The sequence below is a fragment of the Citrus clementina genome, unplaced genomic scaffold, assembly GCF_000493195.1.
Source record: "Citrus clementina cultivar Clemenules unplaced genomic scaffold, Citrus_clementina_v1.0 scaffold_3, whole genome shotgun sequence".
Taxonomy (NCBI): domain Eukaryota; kingdom Viridiplantae; phylum Streptophyta; class Magnoliopsida; order Sapindales; family Rutaceae; genus Citrus; species Citrus x clementina.
Genome location: NW_006262339.1, coordinates 46,676,175 through 46,696,533, shown reverse-complemented (window position 1 = coordinate 46,696,533; position 20,359 = coordinate 46,676,175). Strand labels below are relative to the sequence as shown.

Sequence of the window (20,359 nt, the reverse complement as noted above, 5' to 3'; positions counted from 1 at the left end):
TATTATAATATAACTACCTAATAACTAATTTACTATATATTTAATGTTCTTATTAATTATCTTTAAATTAATTTTAATAATTATTATTAAATATTTATAAATAAATTTATATTTAAATATAATTTAACATTGTCCAATTTAATATTATATCAAACACAACCTAATATTATATAATTTAATTTAATTCAACTAATTCAATCTAATTATGATATTTAGTCGAATCTAATTCTGCTCCCAAACTCAGCCGAACGGTAATAATACTTCAACGGTCTTTCGTTATATTCACCGAGAAACGTCAGCTGGCTAACAGAGACAAGTGCAAATTCTTACACTTTCTAATCCACAATTCAAGATTCTGGTACAAGAATTCTCGCTCTCCGTCTCGTGTTACTCGCGCGCTTTCTTTTTCATTAATTATTTCATCTGCACCCATTAGGGTTCGAAAATGGAGGGACACGTGGGAGAATATATCACTGATCCTCCAGAGTTTAACCCTAATTCATTTTCCGGCAATTATTGTTCTTGGTCCTCCGACGACCACAGACATAATTTTCCCGACAACTACCACAGTCACCACCGCCGGCATTACCAATACGATCAAATGAGCAGCGAGCCGACTGATTTCTTCAATGGTCAGCCTATGCCCTTCATTGGCCGGAAGCGAGGGTTTAATCATCCTGCTCCAGGTTTTCTTTAATCTATTTACTTTTATCATTAAGTTCTCATTTTAATTTTGACAAAGATTCATCATAGTAAATAAAGAACCATTAGTTCAAATTTGCGGGAAAGTGTACAAGTTTAAATAATATAGCTTTCTTATCTTTGTAATTTGCTTTTATTTCCGCTATTTTGTAAGTCATTCGTGGTACTTATTTTCAATTTATGATCGAACTGTTAATTTTTTTAATTCATAAGGTTGCTGAAGCTCTAAGTTTTGTCCATCAACAAATTTATTAGATCATATCAATGACAGTGGCATTCCTGCGAAACTTTATGTTGCACCGGTTCCCAGAACTGCAACTGAAGAAGATGTAAGTCATTTCAATGGCATTCAGTGGTTAATGTGTTTGAAATATTTGTGTAAAGTTATGTAAAAAGGAACTATAATATTTCCTAGTGAGGACGTGCACTTATACATCATGTATGTAGAAAGATCATCTGGAAAAGTGCACAGCATGCTTGCCTTTGTTCTTACTCAAATTAGTTGAATTTCCATCGAACTACTAACTCTCATTTTCAAACCTCTGGATACTAATTGTGTTAGTTATAGCTATAAGTTGTTATTTAACGTCTTAATATTTTTCATTTATATCAGATCCGCCCTTTGTTTGAAGAACACGGGAATGTTATTGAGGTTGTTCTACCCAAGGACAAGAGAACTGGTCAGCAACAAGGTATGATTAATTTATCCTGTAGAAATTGAGTACGGTTCATAAAAGTGTCAATCTTTTAGCCTTCTGCAGTGCAAAGTTCACCTTGTACCCTAGTCAATTCTGGTTTGTTTGACATTATGTGGTACCTCAATTCTGAAGATTGAACCTGCAAACTGATTTATCAAGAAAGGGAACTTGGATAGCAGATAGCTCCCACTTTTCTACCTGGATTGTACTGATTGAGGAGTGTAAGCTTCTGTGAAAGTTAATTTTTCTGAAGGATTATTTTTGTTCAAGCGATAACCTTGTGCAGTTCTAAAGCAACATTAACTGTGCATTGTGGTCTTCCCTTTTTCCTTTTGAAAAGGAAAAGGAAACAGCATAACGTTCTGTCATTCAAATGGCCTAAGTGGTCCTAATCATTAGATGCCTTTGCAGTCTGAATAGTTCTGGTATTTAAGGAAGGAAAAAAAAAAGAAGAATGTTTTACTGCTCAGCATACGTTGTAGAGGTCACTGATACCATTAATTTTTAGAAAGCTCTGTGGATGATTTTCCTATAACTGGAATTGCACAATTTTTAATACCTTCCTGCTTCATGGTTGCTATGCTGGTGGTTGCTCTGAATTTCATTTGGAGCGTTTCAAGGAACCTAAACTTCCTGTTTATATCTATGATATGCCTTATACCAATCTACTATTTTATGTGTCTGTTTCAAAACATGTTAGTATATGTTCTTCTGCCATTATGTTGAAGTTACTATGATAATTTAACAGATGGTGTAGACTTCCTATTTTTCAGGGTATTGCTTTGTGAAATTTACGATATTCGAGGAAGCTGGCAATGCTATCAGAGCTCTAAACGGTCATTATATTTTTCCTGGGGTAAGTTCATTAGTGTCTGGAGAACATCTGCAAAACCACATTATTCTGTCAGTCTTATTTTTGTACTAATATATAAATATGATGCGTCCAGGAACAGGCTTCCATCAAAGTGAGATTTGCTGATGGAGAAAGGGAACACCCTGGTAAGTGCTTGTAGCTTAACATACTCGCGTAGCATAGTAAGAACTTCACGCAAAAATCTTGAAAGAATAAGAATAAGACACCTCTTGAATAGACAATTAGCAAGACCTTATTTTGTGCATATGGTGAACTATTCTTTTGGCTGAGAGCTACTGGGGTATAAAGTGACCTTTATCTGTTTAATGGAATTAAAATTCTGTACTTTTTATGTCTTTAGAAGTAAAAATTTTAATGTTATATGGCACTTGCTATTTTGTTTCATTAATGATGCGAATCCTAGCTTTAAGGGAAAATTTTGTCTGCTTGCATTTTGTTTTGCAATATGTGCTTAACATCATTGTTTTCATGCACCTGTGCTGTGAAGATACTAACATTCCATGTTTATGTTGTGGTATTCTAATCATTTGTTCTTTTTTATCCATGTTCCATTTGTGATTTGGCAGTGGCTCCTCCGGACAAGTTGTATGTTGGCTGCCTGAGCAAACAAACTTCAAAAAAGGAAATTGAGGAAGTATGCTCATGTCCATTGAACATTTATGCGTGGCCCTTAGTTTACTACATAATTGCCTATTTCCCCATATCGTTTAACTTGCATATGCAAACTTGCAAATGTATGTGGACAGAACCACAGCAATACAAGTGACAGTTATTGCCTTCATATGTGGTAGGGCATCTCTTGAGTGGAATGAATACATTATGCTATAGCAAATAGAATATTCATCCTTGAAGTTCAGTTACTAGTTCCCAAAATAGTAGCTTTTTGCTTTGGTGAATTGTGGTTTGAGTATAAATCTATCTCATCAAGAAAAAGGTATTGTTGCATGTTTAGGATCAAATGCTGATCCCAGGTATAGAGTGCTTGTCATTGAGTAACCCTTAGATTGGTTCCAGGTGTGTAGTGTGTGACAAAATGCTGGGCATAGGTAACAGTATTGTGAAATTTACCTGCATGCATGTTACCCCTTTACATGCATGCTCTGTCTATGTGCACTAGTGCATACTTGCTTGTCACTGTTCCATGACATTCTTTAATCAGTAAGACCTTTCCTGAAACTAGGGTTGGATGGAAAAAGTTCCTTCTTCAATCTAGATGGAAAAAATTCCTACAGGCACCCTTTCACTCTTGCTCTGGATTCCTCTCTATTTTTGAGGATGTTGATTAATAGTTGAATGTTATCTGTATCAGGTATTTTCCCCATATGGTCATATCGAAGATATCTTTATAGTGCGTGATGAGCTGAAGCAAAGTCGTGGTTTGTCGCCTACCATTACTTCTGTTTTATGCCTTCTTAATTTTAGAGCATAATTGGAAATGTTGGATATTGATTTTTAATTTTTGTTTCATGAAGGATATTGGTTTTTGCTTTCTTGTTTCATAAAAAACAGAACTTGTTGAGTTTGCATTGGCTACTTTTTGATTTTCTTGTTTACTCAAATAATTCTTGCAATCATACTTTTAGCCTGCCTTTTGCAACTTGCACCTTTTGCACAATGGGTGAAATAAAGGACAACATAGCAACCACTATGTTGGTGGAGATGCCGGATATATCTATATGATTCGTCTACAGTTGTTGTACATGAATGGGTGACACGTGCATCAAAAACTTTTTATAAGCCTCTGTTTATGCCGCCACTTTGCAAAAACTATTAAACTCTTTATATGAATAGTTGGAAGCATCACATACTTGTATCAAACATTTAGTCGGACTTTGTTCTGACATTGATTGTGTAGTTTTTGAAGAATGCCTGATATATCTATATGCTTCATCTTCAATTATCGTGCATGAATGGGTGACTCATGCATCAAAAACCCTCTATATGCTTTTGTTCTTGCTACCTTTTTGCTAATACTTTTCTTCTACATATGAATGTTTGGATTTATCATGTACTTGCATCAACTGTTCATTTCACCTTCATTCTGAGATAGATCCTGTACCTTTTGAAGGATGTGCATTTGTCCAGTTTTCTCATAGAGAAATGGCGCTGGCAGCCATCAGTGGATTGAATGGAACTTTCACGATGAGAGTAAAGTGTATTTATGTTTCGATATGTAGTTCTTCAAAAATATTTTGATAGTTATTGAATAATTTTTTTTAACCCTTTCAATTTTAGGGTTCTGATCAGCCACTGGTTGTTCGAATTGCGGACCCTAAGAAACCAAGGACTGGAGAACTAAGGTTTTGTTTCTTTAGTTTTGCACTTTAAAATGATTTGGGAATCATGAATCTACACCTTAGTTTTTCACTTTGTGATTTGGGAAGACAATACATAATTGTGATCATGCATTCTTCTAGTAGTCATCTAATCGGTCCGCCGGAGAAGAGCTGACATCTAAAATTAGTTAGTTAATGATCTAAGCTAAAGGATCTTCTTTTATCATTTTTTCAATAAGAAAGAGTGAGTGCTTAGACACCCTGATATTGGTGTCAACTGTTAATTATCTACCTGATAATCAACTTATCCAAGATCAGATTTTTGTCTGACATCTTCATGGAATGCATGTGTCCATATATACAAACATACATATCCTGTGGTCAATATTTTTCGGTTGGGATTTCTTTCCTGAAATGAGAAAAAATTTCATCAGGTTGAGAGTGGAAAATACAAATATGTATTGCTAAAACCAAATGAAAACAAATTACAGATATTCATATTTGGAAATACAATCAATTGACTTCTTCTGCTTATGATTCCAGGCTTTGTTGCTATCTTTAATGGTTAGATTCAGTTTAATTTTTGTGGCTCTTTCTCCTCTGCAGGGGAAATTACACATTTGGCACCCCAAGTTTTGGTCCCAATTTTCTAGAACCAGTTAGGTACATTCTGGTCCCCATTTTTCTTGTTGCCTTCAATAATGTTATATTTCCAAACATTAAGTTGACTTTCCAGTTTCCTTGATTTACTTTCAGGCCACCGCCCAATCTGGGTAATTCAGCAGGAGGGCAGATTCTCCCTAATGTTTCATATCGTCCACAACACATTTTCAATAATTCACATCCACAAGTCTTTTCAAATTGGGGAAACCAGGAAGCTGCTACTCCTATCATACAGCAATTACATTGTTCTCAGCAGCAATCATCTTCACAGCTGTCTCAGTTGTCATTACAACAGATACAAATCCCGCAGCAAAATTCTCAATTATCTCAACAAGCAGTCTCTGATATGCAAAAACAGTTGCATCTGAGACAGTCATCAACTCAAAATGTAGAACAGCAGCAGAATTCCCATGTTATCGTGTCAGAATCAGAGGTATTATGATATTTAATGTTGGTTTAGTACTTCAAATAGGAAATCCAAGGCATTTGTTTACCGTAAAATTTGGTTAATGTAGTTCACTAGCTGAAAATGCAATGAGACCCAACAAATATCTCTATATTCTCGTGTTGCCTTTTATGAATATTGGAGAAATAGGAAAAACAGAATGTTGACCTTATTAAATCATGACTTTTATTGTATTTGTAAAGAAGTCCCAAGGTGAAAAACAGAATGTTGACCTTATTAAATCATGACTTGTATTGTATTTGTAAAGAAGTCCCAAGGTGAAGCTACCTTTGATGGAAGTAAGCTTTCTTTTAGAACTTTTAGGGTTCCACATGTGGACATTGTGCTGGGCTTAGAACTAGAGGTTCCATGTAATGTTGGTGAATAATGAAACTGATTATTCCCTGTGCCAAATTGAAGGGTTAAGGATATTATTACAATTATTCCCCCTTTTTTCAAAAAGAAAATATATAATTATTTTGTAAAAAAGGAGCGGGGTAAGAGGTTAAGGATATTATTTAATTATTTTGTAATTTTAAATGTAATTGTTGCATGTTGGTGCATAGTGATTTGCTGCTAATGTTATGCATTTCTGCAGTCTCCAAGGAGTGGAAACAATCCTCAGACAAGTGCTAGCGCTTCCACTATTCCTACAGTACCTCAAAGTCCCCAGGTGGCAGCTTCTCCAGAGTGTGACTGGAGTGAACATACCTGCCCCGATGGAAACAAATATTACTACAATTGTGAAACTTGCGAAAGTAGAGTAAGTTTTTTTTGTCTCTTATTAACTTTCTTGTGCCCTGCTGTTTGGATTTCCTTTCCACAAACATTGTAACTGATGTCCTTAAAAAAATTAACTATAGTGGGATAAGCCCGAGGAGTATCTTTTATTTGAGCAGCAAATAGAGAAGCAGCAAAAGCTGCAAAATGGAAGCCAGTCAGTTTCTTCTACCAAAGAAGTGGCTCAAACCCAAGAAGTGCAGCTTCAGCCGCATGTCTTCCGTAAAAAAGTGCAACTCCAAGACCCTTCTGTGTCTGCATCGGTAAGAAATAATTACTTGCTGGCTGCTCAATATTTCTGCATCTTTGTTCTGTCCATTGCAGTATTAATCAAGCTTCTACCACCTGTTCCGGGGAAGACTAGGGTACAAAACCTAGAACTAATTTAGTCGTTTTAAATTGGTTGGAAGAATTATATTGTTTGCTTATAGAATCTGATTTTGCCGCTATTGCATTATGTATCTCAGCCCACTATTATGCAAGTTAGTACAAGCAAAAGAGAACTTTGTGACAAAAAGTAGAATACAGTAGGTTTTGCCACATGAATTCTTTTAGGCTAAATATATCTGGTGTTGGGTATGTTAATTCATTGGTATTCATATGTGATATCTTCGAATGGGGTGGAATGGTTCCTGCTGTGAAAGTTTTGACAGCACAAAAAGAATGTACATTAGAATAAAATCTGTGTGATGATTTATCCTCACCGCTGCATGTTTTAGTGTCGAGGCCTTTTTATCTTTACCTGTGAGCTACAGATTTTTTTGTAGTGGACTTGATGCTAATTGCTGACAGATGCCCCTGGATTGTGCATGCACAAAGTTATTACAACATGATTTAGTGTATTAGAAGTCAGTTAGTTGTACTATCTGTTAATATGAATTTCAACTACAAACAATGAGTTGATCAGCCATTAAGCTTTTGCAAGCAGCTGGATGATGATTGTCTCGTCCACGTTTCACATGGAGAGAGGATACTCTTATGTGCAGCGATGGTTATTATAGTAGAGATCAGGATATACTTGGTTATTATAGTAGAGAACAGGATATACTTGATTGTGATATTTTGGTTATGAATTGTAGGCCCACGTTGATGACCGGGCAACAAATTATAGCACCTCTATTTTGGGACATGTAAATTTGATGTTTTTAAAAAATGAAAACTTGTACAGTTCTACTTTGGCTAACCCGGCTTCATTTTGGATTGCTGTGGTTTTTCAGGAGCAGGATCACCTGCAAGTTCAGACTAAAAGTAGTCCTGTGGTTCATCCCACCTGTGTTTAGAAGGTGGCCAGTTTTTGTTGATTCCCTGGGGAGGATAGTTTTTTTTTATCTAAAAATGTTAGGTTAACATTTAGCAGGTGATCAGTTTTTGCCAATCCGTGGGCTCCATCTGCCTTCTTGTTTGTTTCTGATACTGCAGGGAACTGGCCGCGTGTGATTGACTTGTTGTCTTATTCATATTGTATTGCGTGTAGATTTTTTGAGACGGTGGGTTGTTTTCCATGCCATGTGTTATTTTTCGGAGAAAACCTTATGTGCAACTGTGCTACTGTGTCACAGTTGTATTTAGTCGTTGGATGTCAGTGGATCCCACCAATTTAACTGCATCTAACGGCTAAATACAATTGTGGCACGGTGCCACAGTTGCACCGTAGCCTGATCCTATTTTTTGTGATTCCTCTATGAATGAAAACTCGGACCCCACGTCTGTAAATCGTTATGTAATTTGGAAAACATTTTGAAAAAGATTTTTCGCCATATTGAATAGTTTATAAAGAGTTGCAAATCCAACCATCAAAGTGAGTTTCTTTCGCGAACGCGTGGAATCCTCTTTCCAAGTGAGATTTTCCATAAAGCCCCGTGTGACTGATTGATGGGTGTGAACTCGACAAGAAAACATTACATTTTTACCAGTAGCGCCGGCCTGTTGGATGGAAATTTTGTTTTTATTTTTTTATTTTTAAAAAATATTTGGTATTATTATATCTACGATGGAAGATTGGAAGTCGGGAAACGCCGCTACAAGTGGGACGTGCACGGTGTCTGACCGGAGGTTTTTAGTCATTTAATTTTATTTAGTGTTTATTTATTTATTAGATAAATAAAAAATTAAAAGATTTCAATCAAATTTTTCTTTCATTAAATTTGATTATTCTTTTAAGTTTTTAATAATGTAGGTTTGGTGTTTCTTTCTTTTCAACAATGATAATATAATAAGTAGTATAATATTATTTGAAGAGGATAAAGTCACTCTTCAATATCAAAAATGATAATCTCGTTTTAATTTTTTTTTTAAATTATTTGATTCTCCAACTATTTTTTCTTCATCATTTGAAGAATCTTTTAAGTATACCCTAATGTTGCACTCAATGTTGCAAACGTGCAATTGTAAAAATCCTTTTTATTTTTAACTCTTGATGATAAATTTATGGGTAATTTTTAAAAACCTCCCCTGAGGTTTGGACTTGTTGCAAGTAGATGGCGAGAATTGATTTATTTGTAAAAAACCTCCTACCGTCAGTTAATTTTAACATTGACCGTTAGTTGACCGTGCAAAGACAATATTATCCTTAACAATAGTTTATAAACGAAAATAACTATAAAAAAAACCAAAATTATTAGTTATTTTACCATCTTTAAATTATTGATATTTTCTTAAAGTTCCTATAAAAAAGATAAAATTAAAAAATTAAAAAATTCTCTTTAAATTATTAATATTTTCTTAAAATTCCTACAAGAAAGATAAAATTAAAAATTTAAAAATGAAATAGTCATAATCTTTACCTATGATATTGTAAATTTTTAGAATTGACAAGGATAAAATTATTAAAAAATAGGGTTTGTGCTTTTCGCGCCAATAATTTTGGTTTTTTTTTAGTTATTTTCGTTTATACACTATTGTTAAGGGTAATATTGTCTTTGCACGATAAACTAACGGTTAATATTAAAATTAACTGACGGTAAGGAATTTTTTACAAATAAACCAATTCTCGTCATCTACTTGCAATAAATCCAAACCTCAGGAGAAATTTTTAAAAATTACCCATAAATTTTTTCTTAATTTGACCGAAGGTTCTGTTTTGGTAATCACACCATACATGACATTTAACTTTCCGATTCTCGATGCCAAATACAGTGTCACACAGTATTGCCAAACATTTTGCCTTGAGAAGCATCTGAGAGTGGGGTACTCAATTATCACATCACTTTCCGAAGTACTCGATCGAATGCGTGGATGAACAATTACCATTTCATATTTACTAATGCAAACTAAAACTAGCAGTGAGAACTCACTCTGTACCACTGTGGGCGGGGCGAAGACTAAAATATTCCCAGCAAAAACAATAATAACATGTTCTATATATATGGCAGATAGGGGTGGGCAAAAAAACCGTAATGTTAAAAAAACCGAACCGAACCGACGGTTTTTTTTAATTCGGTTCGGTTTTTATTTTTTTTAAAAACCGAATATACCGTTTGTAAAAAAAACCGAAATGTCGGTTCGGTATTCGGTTCACTTAGCTGAACCGAAAAACCGAACCGAAGAACCGAATTATTTTTTTATTTTATTCAAATCAAACATGTGTTAATAATTTTATTCAAATCAAACATGATTTTATTCAAATCAAACATGTGTTATTTCTCTTTATAACATTATGATTATGTTTATATAGATGGAGTATTGGAGTTTGGTTATGTATTTTGAAATTTTAATATTTCATATTTTGGGAGTATCTTATTAATAATTAGTAAGATATTAGTGATAAAATGTGTTTTGAATACTTTGTATTTATTGTTAATATTTGTAATAAAATTAGGATAAATTAATTGTTAAAAAAAATTATTACATTTATGAGGTCCAATGGGCTAAAAATTTAAAAATTCAAAATAGGCCCAATAGGCCCAGAACCGAAAAAACCGAACCGAACCGAACCGATCCGAAAAGAACCGTTTGAGTTCGGTTCTTATTGAGTTTGGTTCTTATTCGGTTCTTTTTATAAAATAACCGATTTAAATCGGTTCTACTTAATTTCGAACCGAACCGAACCGAACCGAACCGTGCCCACCCCTAATGGCAGATGCTAAATTACGATTAATAAAAAGATTAAAAAAAACGTATTAATAAATTTTTAATAAAAATAATTTACTTAATTACTTTAACAATACAAGAAATAAATTAAAAAAATTAATTTTAGTAGACAATATTTTATTCTATGATATATTAAAATATAATATATATTTTTTTATCTTTTAATCTATTTCTTTATTCTATGATATACATGCTCTATATCCCCACAATTTTCAATGAACCAAATCCATGATAGTTCGCAAGACATAAAGCAGGTAATAATAACTCTTAAGGGGCTATAAGTGGGTCAGCAGTAGGTATGTTATTCTTCCACATTGCATCTCTCTTTACCACTTCTGGAGACAGCACATTAATTTCACCTCACCAAATTCTCACAATTGGTTCCCTATTTTTTAAAGAGAAATTTTGTTTTTGCCGTTTCCCAGACAGAGAAGGAAGGAGGGGAAATTTTTTTTTTTAAAAAAAAAACTCAAATGCTTACATTAATTGTTCTCTCCACAGAAACCCTAACCCTGAAAAGATCTTGACTCAGGGGGTGGCACTCTCAATGAAATCAATGCACATTCCTTCGACAACAAAAACAAATAGATAGGACAAACAAATGAATGAATGAATGAGTGAAGAGTTAGGAAATTAAACCCAAACAAAGTAAGAAACCAGTTCCTTCCTGCATTGGATCAAAAACCCATTTCACAATGACATTCATAAAGGGTATGCGGGAAAAGACTTTCTGCAAGAAAGATCAGATCCTGTCAACTAGTAGATTACATAACATTTACATCTAAACCTTTTACGGAAGTCAGTTAAATAGAAAAAAAAAAAAACTAATAATAATTAAATTGATAATCAATATACTCATCTTCCTTCATCTCTACTCTTCCCTTAGCATATGTGAAGGAACAATGTCCTGAAGAAGGCCATGATCCTTAAGCAGATCAGTCCCTGCTGCAGGAGTGCAGAAACGCCTCTCATGAAGAAAAGAAGCAGTTGTTGGACCGTTGATAAAACTACTCCCAAAATTCATAGGCAACAAGGAATTAACCAAGCTGGGCAGTTGTTGCTGAGAGAATGCCGCCGGCATTGGCATACCAAAAGAGGATCCAACGACACCGTTTCCAGCATGAGGAACACCGCCAAGGGTTGGACGTGGTAGGAGTGGACTCGGGTGGTTGTGCTGGCCCTCGTAGGTCGTCACGACAATGCTTGGATCAGTGTAAGATCTCTCCACTCTTTTCTTCACATTACATGAAGCACTGGTGCAACGATAGTAACTCCTGCAACAACAACAATGCCACCCATATATTATAATCATTCAATGATATATAATTTGGACCTAATTTTTGAACTAAAATTAACTAACGAGGAAAGCGGTGGAAGTTTATAATTGCGAAATTAACAATAGAATTAATTATTATTATTATTATTATTGAAGTAGTAAAGTCAAAGGTACCTAGGAAAGGGGCTGTCCTTAACGGCCTTCTGACCGTACTTCCTCCATCGGTATCCATCTTCCAGATGATCAACCTCGCTCTTTGTCATGAACGCGAATCTCGGCTCTCTCTGTCGTTTCTGATTTGTCTTCTTGGGCTTCAACCTGCTTATCCCCAAAAAAACCCAAACCAAACAAACCATCCAAAACATCATCAAAATCCTTATCTTTAATTCTTCACACTTCGGACAACTAACGATATATATTTATATATAATTTATGGGCCATTCATTAGCAGATGCATGTGTACTGTACTGTGCTGTGCTTCTTTGAAAAAAATAAAAAAAAAATTGAAATGATAAATAATTAAGATCGAAGACAAAAACTACCAGAAAAGAAAAAACTCACTGTTTCTTGGTTTTTTGTTGATTTTGTTCATCATGTACATGCTCTTCTACTTTAACTTGTTCATCATTCAAAGCCTCACTCGATGCAGATGAAATCGAGGAAGAGTTAGGCGTCGCCGGCTGATTCAACAACTCAGAACATTCAATCTTTGTAACATTGACAGTTGAAGATGCTGATGCTCCTTTAGACGGAACCTGATTCTGTGCCTGGAACTGTACCATATCAAATAAAGAAGAAGAAGGAGGAGAAGAAGAACCAAAGTCTTGAACACCCAGTAACTCCATAAACCCTAATGACCCCTTCTCTCCCTCGTACAAGTCAAATACGCCTCGAAGCTGAGAACCAGTTGAAAGATGATCAGCAAATGGTGATGATCCCATATTGTTATGATTCTTCGTCTTTGTAACTTCCTTCCTCTCCATTATGCCTCAGTTGAAATTCTTCTTAATCTTCATAAAAAAACAAAAGAAAAGAGAACAAAATGGAAAGGGAGAGAGAGAGAGAGAGAGTTACTGTGAGGCTTTTGAAGTGTGAAGTAGGGTAAGATTTCAACTTTGATCTGGTTTATAAGGTGGGTGGGTGTTTAGAGATGGAGAGAGAATGGTATACAAAGGAACAAGGATGAGACTTGGCAACAGTAGAGTTGGCTAAGTGGCAACAAATGTTTCCATTTCTTTGACCGGTAATTGTAGGTCAATACTTTGTACGGACATTAAACCAGCGCCCGTAACAAGTTTCGAGTTTGAATACGCACATGAGATCGCTGGCGGTCGGTCCGACGGTAGTGGTGTTGGTCGATGCTTTCATGCGTGGAGTTTGACCGGTTTACGGGTTTAATTCCACTGTGTGAACGGGGACGAGCTGCACGTGAGATTCTTACGGCGTAAAAAAGGCTTTTTATTTCCAAACTCTCTTTCACTCGAGTGCTGATTGCTCTGTGTGCATGGGAATTGTGAATTAATAATCCTCTTTTAAGATTTCTTTTTAATTTTTAATAATAATAATAATAATTTTCCCTTTATATTTTATTTCTTCATTCTAACTCCTCCTCATCTTTGGGTCGTACCGTATGCGCAACTTTTTGTTGTATGACAATCGACAAATTAACGAAATAAATTAGTAATTGCGTAGGGACTTCCACTAAAGGGACTTCCACTAATTAAGTGAGCGTATATATATATATATTGATTTGATTTTAGAAATAAATAAGCTAACACTAAAACCTAGCGCTACGGCGCTAGTCCATAGAATAGAATTAATTTTCCATATGAATTAAACTTTGAAAAACTCAAAACTGTGGGAAACTGATTAGCTAATTAAAGGGAAATTAAACTTCATTTGTACCAAGATCGAGTACTAAAAAAATTAATATCAATTTATCAAAATTAAAGCGGATTTGAATTATAGCTGAGAACGCGAACCTTGTAAGGGGGAACAAAAGAACATGATCATCAAATGAGAATAAGATTCAAGTTAAAGGTGTGAAATGGGTGCTATAAATGATTCATAATTCCTAAATCCCACAGTCGGTGGTAATGGCTGCTTTTCTTTTGTATAGATTATACACAAAAAAAGGGCGAGAAAAGAATGGCCGATAAGGATGCTCTTTCTACTCTCCTTTCGATGAGAAGCGTATGGAAAAGTTCTTGCACGTGTGGTTACTGGTGTGGAATGAGACAAGGATCCTTCGCTGACATAGTTTGCGTGCAAGCCCAGCTTACCTTTACATGCTTCTAATAATTTGGTCTCTCTCTCTTTTCTTAGCAAAAATTCAATTAACATTGTGTTCTCTTTTTATCAAAAGCATTTGCGAAACCATTGATGTCACTTACACACCTTCTCTTTTGAGTATGATTCAGTTTCGTTAACGAAAGACCTTTTTCACATTGCGGATCAAACACAATTTTAACATTCTCACAACTCTTAAGATTTTCTTTTCTGCCCGTAGTTTCACCCATTTAATTCTCACTAACATCCTTATCTTTGCCAATGATCAATATTGTGGGAGGGAAAAAAAAATACGCTCAATATCCTCAAGGTTTATCTATATAGACGTCTAGATACCCACGAATTCATAGATGATAAATTGCATCCCGAATATAATATTTTTGAAATGAACATTATGAGTCTTGTCTATTTAGATGTAGAGAAGAGAAGCATGAATGCATCATCGTAATGGCACCGATATCAATTTACTACTATGTATAAGGCCCTCATCATGGAATTGAGCTGATAAAATTGTCTAGTTGGGGTAAGAACTAATCGAAGAAATGGTGACGTTTCACCGAGGGCAAGTTAAAAAAGTTTTCAAAATCATTAGTTGAAAAGGTTTCATAAATTCAAAGAACAAAACGAATTTTTTGGAATCATACTCTGCGGGCTCTGCAGGGGAAAAATAAAACTCGAGATGGGGTAAATCCTATACTAGCTTCGTCAATTAATGCTCTTATCTTCATTCAAGTAACCGAACTCCCTAGACTAATGGAAATGGTTTACTAAATTTAGCTCTCCATTTTTACAAATGGTGACGGTATTGAGACAAACTTTTCCAATATCTTTATAAAAAATCAATACATAATTTCGTCAAACAAAATATGAGTAATAAGCTATCTAGTTGATTCTGTTGTCCTTTTGCTAGAATCTAATTTGTGAGTTACGTGACTCGTATGGATCTTTCCGTAAACAAAAGAGACAAGGGTTCAGCGACACTAAAAAGATTTGCCAAGCAAAATCCAAACCCCATGATCAATGTAATTTACTTACTTTAGATAAAATCAGCTCCTTTTACGCGAAACCAAAGCTGGCCACGATACACGGCCCGTTGTCCCCATCGCTTCCACTCACATCGATGCTCGACCGTCGGGCCGTTGCCCTTTCATTTTCTCACACGTGTTCTCCTTTTGTCTCTTAAAACTTTCATGATCTCCAGGGGTCCCGTTACTCTATCCTCACCATTCACGTGTGAGATCAAATGGTCATCTTTCGCCCTCAATCTACGCCGCAAGTTTGGCTTTTGCCCTTCACCAGCCTCTGATGAGAAAAGGGAATAATGCCTTGTCTACGTACGTTACCACTAAATAGATTTTCAATATCTAAACAGTTCAGTTTCGTACAATAATTTTATGGGGACATGCAAATTTTTTTTTTTTTTTGGCCTTAATAATTAATTTTAAACAACCCATTATTAAACTGTTCATGCATTGATAGCATATTTTATTTATTTATTCATAAATAAGTAATTACACGATAGATTAGACGCAAGCATTACATAATCTGCCAATTGGAGATGAGATCATGTGACGAATGGAAAGCCAAGATTTAACGCGGTTTTGGAATATTCTAGGGTTTGCTTTCGATACACGCTCTGAGGATCTCGTTTCCTTCTAAATTTTAATTATATTAGTACTATTTCTTCATCGCCAACGGACGTGCGTGTTATAGCATCTCGAAAAGGATTTTTAAATTTTACTTTTTAAATTTTAATTTATTTATTGATATAATAAATAAGTGTATAGAAAAAATATAATTCTCTCTAAAAGACTCACCAAATAAGAGTAAATTAATATTATTTTAATCAAATCTTTCTCACCATCAAATTGAATTGTTATTATATTTTTTAAAAGAAACATAAATAATAATTGAGTAATGATACAGTCCCAAACTCTTGTACAAACTGACGTGTCATTAATTCATTGGTTGAATGAAAATATAAATTAATAAAAACAAATCATGTGGGCAAAGTGATATTTAATTCAACCAATCTTATCATGCCACATCAGTTTGTACAAAATAAGTTTGTACAAGAGTTTGTGGCTGTATCATTACTCATAATAATTATTACAGTCTAATCTTTTCAATAAATAATAATAAAATATTAATAGAACATGGAGAAATTCACTCGGTAATATTGAAGAGTGAGAAGCAAATCTTATTTGAAAAATCTAAATTAACGTGTCTTTTGAAGTGTTTAATATTGATATGACTCTTCAAATAAAAAATAGAATCTTATTTGAAGAGTCTTTTAGAGATGCTCTTAGTGGAAGATATACATTTTTTCTATTTGTTAGTTATTATGATTCAGTTATGGTCCAATTGTGGTATTATACCACAGTTACTTTCAATCATTAAATCTAATTATAGTGACAACTATGACTGGATTCAATGGTTGGGTGCAATTATGGTATAATACCACATTTGTACTATAGTTTTGTCATACTTATTATATATTAATCAATAAGAGTAATTTTAGAGAAGAAACACGTTAAAAATAAAAAAAATACCGGATTCAATAAATTATGAGATATAATACATCATATTTGAATATATATTTTTTATCATATAATTTATCCATTGTTCTATTAGAGTAGGGTGTTCTCATTTTTATCTGTTAATCAATATTATAGTATGCTTGATAAAAATGTATCTTAATTAATTATATACTAGTGATAATTTTCCTATTATAAAAATACGGATATCATCCGCATGTGGGGCATCCACAATTTTAAAAAAGTATATATGGGCAAGTAAAGGATTATGCGACTGTTTGACTGAAATTGTTGCTTCTTGGATACGTTTGGGAGCCAAACAAAAAAATACAAAAATACAAAAATTATATATATATATATATATATGGGAGCCTCTATGTTACATTGAATGTACCATACACAACCAACAAGAACCACACAAATTGTGGGATCCACATAATTGTGTGATTCTTGTTAGTTGTGTATGGTACATTCAATGTAACATAGCAAAATCCTATATATATATATATATATATATATATATAAAGCTTTTGTTTTGATGTGAGCAGTCACCATCTTCCATTACCATTTACCAGTCCATTCTAGGACTCGGAGCCCAATATTTTGACTATGGTCACGAGTCTCCGCTAATTATTGCTCCTGTTGGGACATCCGATCAATATTTATAACCACTACGACTCAGTCAAAACCTTGAATATTGCTCAATTATTTGATCTACCAATTTATATCAATCATACAGATCTATATATTTTATTTGAATTTTAAAAGCTTTTTCTTTTAATATATATATATATATATGAGAAGATAAAGGTGTTAACTATTCATAATTTATATTTCTGATTATATGCTTGATCTTAGTTTAATTTTCGTTAAGATTATTATTTTTTTCTAAAAATATGGGCGACTTATTAATGTAACACTAATAATAATAATAATAATGTTGCTAAAACCGTCCATTACCAGTGGCCCATAAGACCAAAAATTATTGTGACCCAAGTGTCTGCTCGTGATAGATTTGATATTTTAAAATACGTTTATAGACTATCTTAACTCAAACTCAACTAACCGTTACTTTTAATTAAAAAGTCACCATCTTCAAGTTGTGAACTTATCATGTTTCATGATTGCCGTTAAATGAAATCCAAAGATCAGCTAAGAATCAACGCCTCTCGCCATGACGGATATATCTGTGATGAGCGATCAGATCCACCACGAGGAGAAGACTTTCTAGAAGGTTGACGTTTTTTAATTTATAACGGGGGGCATAAAGCTCGTCGCTAATGCATCTGATCTGACTCGTGAGCAAAGTAAAACTTTTGGTATAAATCGTCAATCAATCTCGTTCCCATCAATGTTTTCAATTATCAAAGATTGGGATGTGTGGCCTTCTCGCACATGGCTAGAAGTCAAAAGTAAATACGTTTGATGTTCGACGTGATCTTTATTTATATATATAATTATTGTTAGGTGCGGACGCCCGCATTTTTCTTAATGTGGTGCCGTAATTTTTCTTTAACGTGGACAAATTATATAATTAAAAAGAATTAATTATTAAATAAATTATAAAATTATGTAATTTAAAAAATTAAAAATTAACTCTTAAATTTCACAATTTTAAAATATGTCCGCATTAAAAAAAATACTTGCATTAAAAAAAGATTATATATATATATATATATTGTCATTTAATGCAAGCCATGCGTCGGATCGAGTATGCATGAAAACAAACTAATCTCCAAACTAATGTTTGTGGAAAAAAAAAAGTTCTTTGAATCTCGAAACTGTCTGTGACAAAAAACGTTTTAAAATTGCAGTCAATGCAAAACATGCCGCCAGCGATGGACCAATATTCTGTAATTTTGTGAAGAAAAATGAGATAATATTTGACTGGAATAGATGGAGCTTTCAACTTTCCAACCGAAGAGTGCGCACACACAGAACAGGTTCGTTTCCCATTAGCAAATGGTAAAAGACAACGGCCCATACTCTCTGATAGCTCAGCCATCATTCGCTGGAAACTCTGTTTTAGGCCCAGGGTGCTTAATTGCAGCTGCCAGTTGCTATCTTTCTACGCGGTTGGTGCTGCTGCCGACACTTTCGTCTCTCGAACTAGATTCAAATCATATTTTTGGCCAATTTGTTGAACCCAATTGTCGGTCCATTTCCGACTATTCAATTTTCATTTCTCGTTTTCGCCCCCGCCCAAATATTACCCTATGGTCAATTTCTTCATCATCATCATCATCATCAGTTTTCCAAACTTGCACGCAATCGATCCGGTCAGATTCATACGTATAGTTTTTCAACCATATACTTTTAAGAAATAATGATTCATATTTTTGAGTGGAGTGACAGGACATTTATAATTATAGCAGTGACACCACTGGAATAATTTAGCATTGGAATTAGTTTCGTTTCTAGTTTGTTCTGACTCGGGTGAGGTTTTGTGTTAAAATTTAATGGGCGAGACAAAGGTTGGCTGGCTGGCTGGCTGGCTTGCCGCGGCCCACAACTGATGGAATGTGAACGTGGTCTTGTAAAATGTTCGAAATCTTGGAACAGTCGATGCTGTCGACTTCGACTGCATCCCCATTGTCGTCATTCTCATTCAGTTTTGAGCGACAGGCAAATCTTTTTATGAGGCAAATGTCAGGGCCCGCCATAATCTCGTTGCAACAAATTTGCTCTTCAACCCCTATTGCATTGTATTGTATTGTTTGTTGTTCATCAATATCAAACTCAAACCTTTCAAAAAAGTAAGCTACCAGTGTTTATCAACGTCACCCTAGTCACTAGTCATGGCTTGTACTTTGTATTCTGTTATTTATATATATATATATATATATATATATAATGCCACGGTGGCAAGCGGACCGATACAAATAGTTGAGGACAATGACGCATTATTATTGGAGATGAGTTTGCTTTTTCTAAGCCCAAAATGTCCAGCCCAAATCTTGTATCTCAGTTGAATGTAGCGGGAATAAGGCTTGCTGCTGGCTCGCAAATGGACCGATACAAATAGAATTTCGCGGCCTTTGAGAAGTCTGAGCTTGGATCATCTTCAGCAAATTTTTGAAACCAGAATATTGTAACTGTAAACGGAAGTACGGAAGATAATGAGAATTTTAGTGTCTACCATTTTGTTGTTATGACGAGTAACGAAGCTTTGCTTTCATTTTCAAAAGTTTAAAAAAAAATAATAATAATAATAATAATAATAAAGAAAATCAGGATTACCAAGTAACTCCATCATTCTCACCAAATCTTAATTTTTCTATTCAGAATTATGATTATCATAGTTACATAGTTCAAATTTGTTCATTATCATTAGAGAGTTGATGGGGGAGAGAGTTCACAATAGAAGGGCTAGAGAGAGAAGAAGAATAGAAGGGAAGGCAAGTAAAAGAGTGAGAAGGGGCACAAATGTTTTAGGGATTTATTCAATAAGAAATTAGGGCTATCTTTTAGGTGTCATAAGAACTTTATAATGTTTAAATAATTTTAATGGAAGGGGAAAAAAAACGGTTTCAACTTTCAACAAGTATTGGATGGTGTCAATAGTCCAAGTCTTCTAACTACGCTTTGTAATTAAGGTAGTGTTTACTTTCTGGAGTGGGAGTGTGGAGTGTGGATTCCTCTCACTCCAGTGTTTACTTATCTTAAAAAAGGAGGGAATGAGAGTGGGAATCCGTGGGTCCCACCCAATTTTGGAGTGGGGAGTGGGATT

General features: G+C 34.4%; 2 protein-coding genes across 2 annotated transcripts; one reads left to right on the top strand and one right to left on the bottom strand.

The window, feature by feature from the left end:
• The first annotated feature begins 261 nt into the window (after positions 1-261).
• LOC18050128 (flowering time control protein FCA) lies at positions 262-8,209 on the top strand. The gene is made up of 15 exons (XM_024189203.1): positions 262-358; positions 437-686; positions 958-1,031; positions 1,316-1,394; positions 2,174-2,256; positions 2,348-2,399; positions 2,841-2,908; positions 3,584-3,650; positions 4,343-4,422; positions 4,510-4,574; positions 5,157-5,213; positions 5,307-5,646; positions 6,257-6,421; positions 6,522-6,701; positions 7,656-8,209. The coding sequence occupies exons 2-15, from the start codon at positions 446-448 to the stop codon at positions 7,716-7,718; spliced, it is 1,614 nt and encodes a 537-aa protein (XP_024044971.1). The 5' UTR covers positions 262-358; positions 437-445; the 3' UTR covers positions 7,719-8,209.
• Positions 8,210-11,116: 2,907 nt separating this feature from the next.
• On the bottom strand, positions 11,117-13,062 carry LOC18050127 (probable WRKY transcription factor 23). The gene is made up of 3 exons (XM_006444475.2): positions 12,365-13,062; positions 11,978-12,121; positions 11,117-11,801 (listed from the first exon to the last, which is right to left on the bottom strand). The coding sequence occupies exons 1-3, from the start codon at positions 12,784-12,786 to the stop codon at positions 11,399-11,401; spliced, it is 969 nt and encodes a 322-aa protein (XP_006444538.1). The 5' UTR covers positions 12,787-13,062; the 3' UTR covers positions 11,117-11,398.
• Between the last annotated feature and the right edge of the window lie 7,297 nt (positions 13,063-20,359).

What these genes read in the sequence shown, in the direction of transcription:
- LOC18050128 (XM_024189203.1), top strand. Translation starts at nt 446, where the DNA reads ATGGAGGGACACGTGGGAGAATATATCACTGATCCTCCAGAGTTTAAC. An exon ending in GTTTAATCATCCTGCTCCAG is followed by an intron (nt 687 to 957) that starts GTTTTCTTTAAT and finishes CAAATTTATTAG; the next exon opens with ATCATATCAATGACAGTGGC. An exon ending in TTATCGTGTCAGAATCAGAG is followed by an intron (nt 5,647 to 6,256) that starts GTATTATGATAT and finishes GCATTTCTGCAG; the next exon opens with TCTCCAAGGAGTGGAAACAA.
- LOC18050127 (XM_006444475.2), bottom strand. Translation starts at nt 12,786, where the DNA reads ATGGAGAGGAAGGAAGTTACAAAGACGAAGAATCATAACAATATGGGA. An exon ending in CAACAAAAAACCAAGAAACA is followed by an intron (nt 12,122 to 12,364) that starts GTGAGTTTTTTC and finishes GGGGATAAGCAG; the next exon opens with GTTGAAGCCCAAGAAGACAA. An exon ending in AAGGACAGCCCCTTTCCTAG is followed by an intron (nt 11,802 to 11,977) that starts GTACCTTTGACT and finishes TTGTTGTTGCAG; the next exon opens with GAGTTACTATCGTTGCACCA.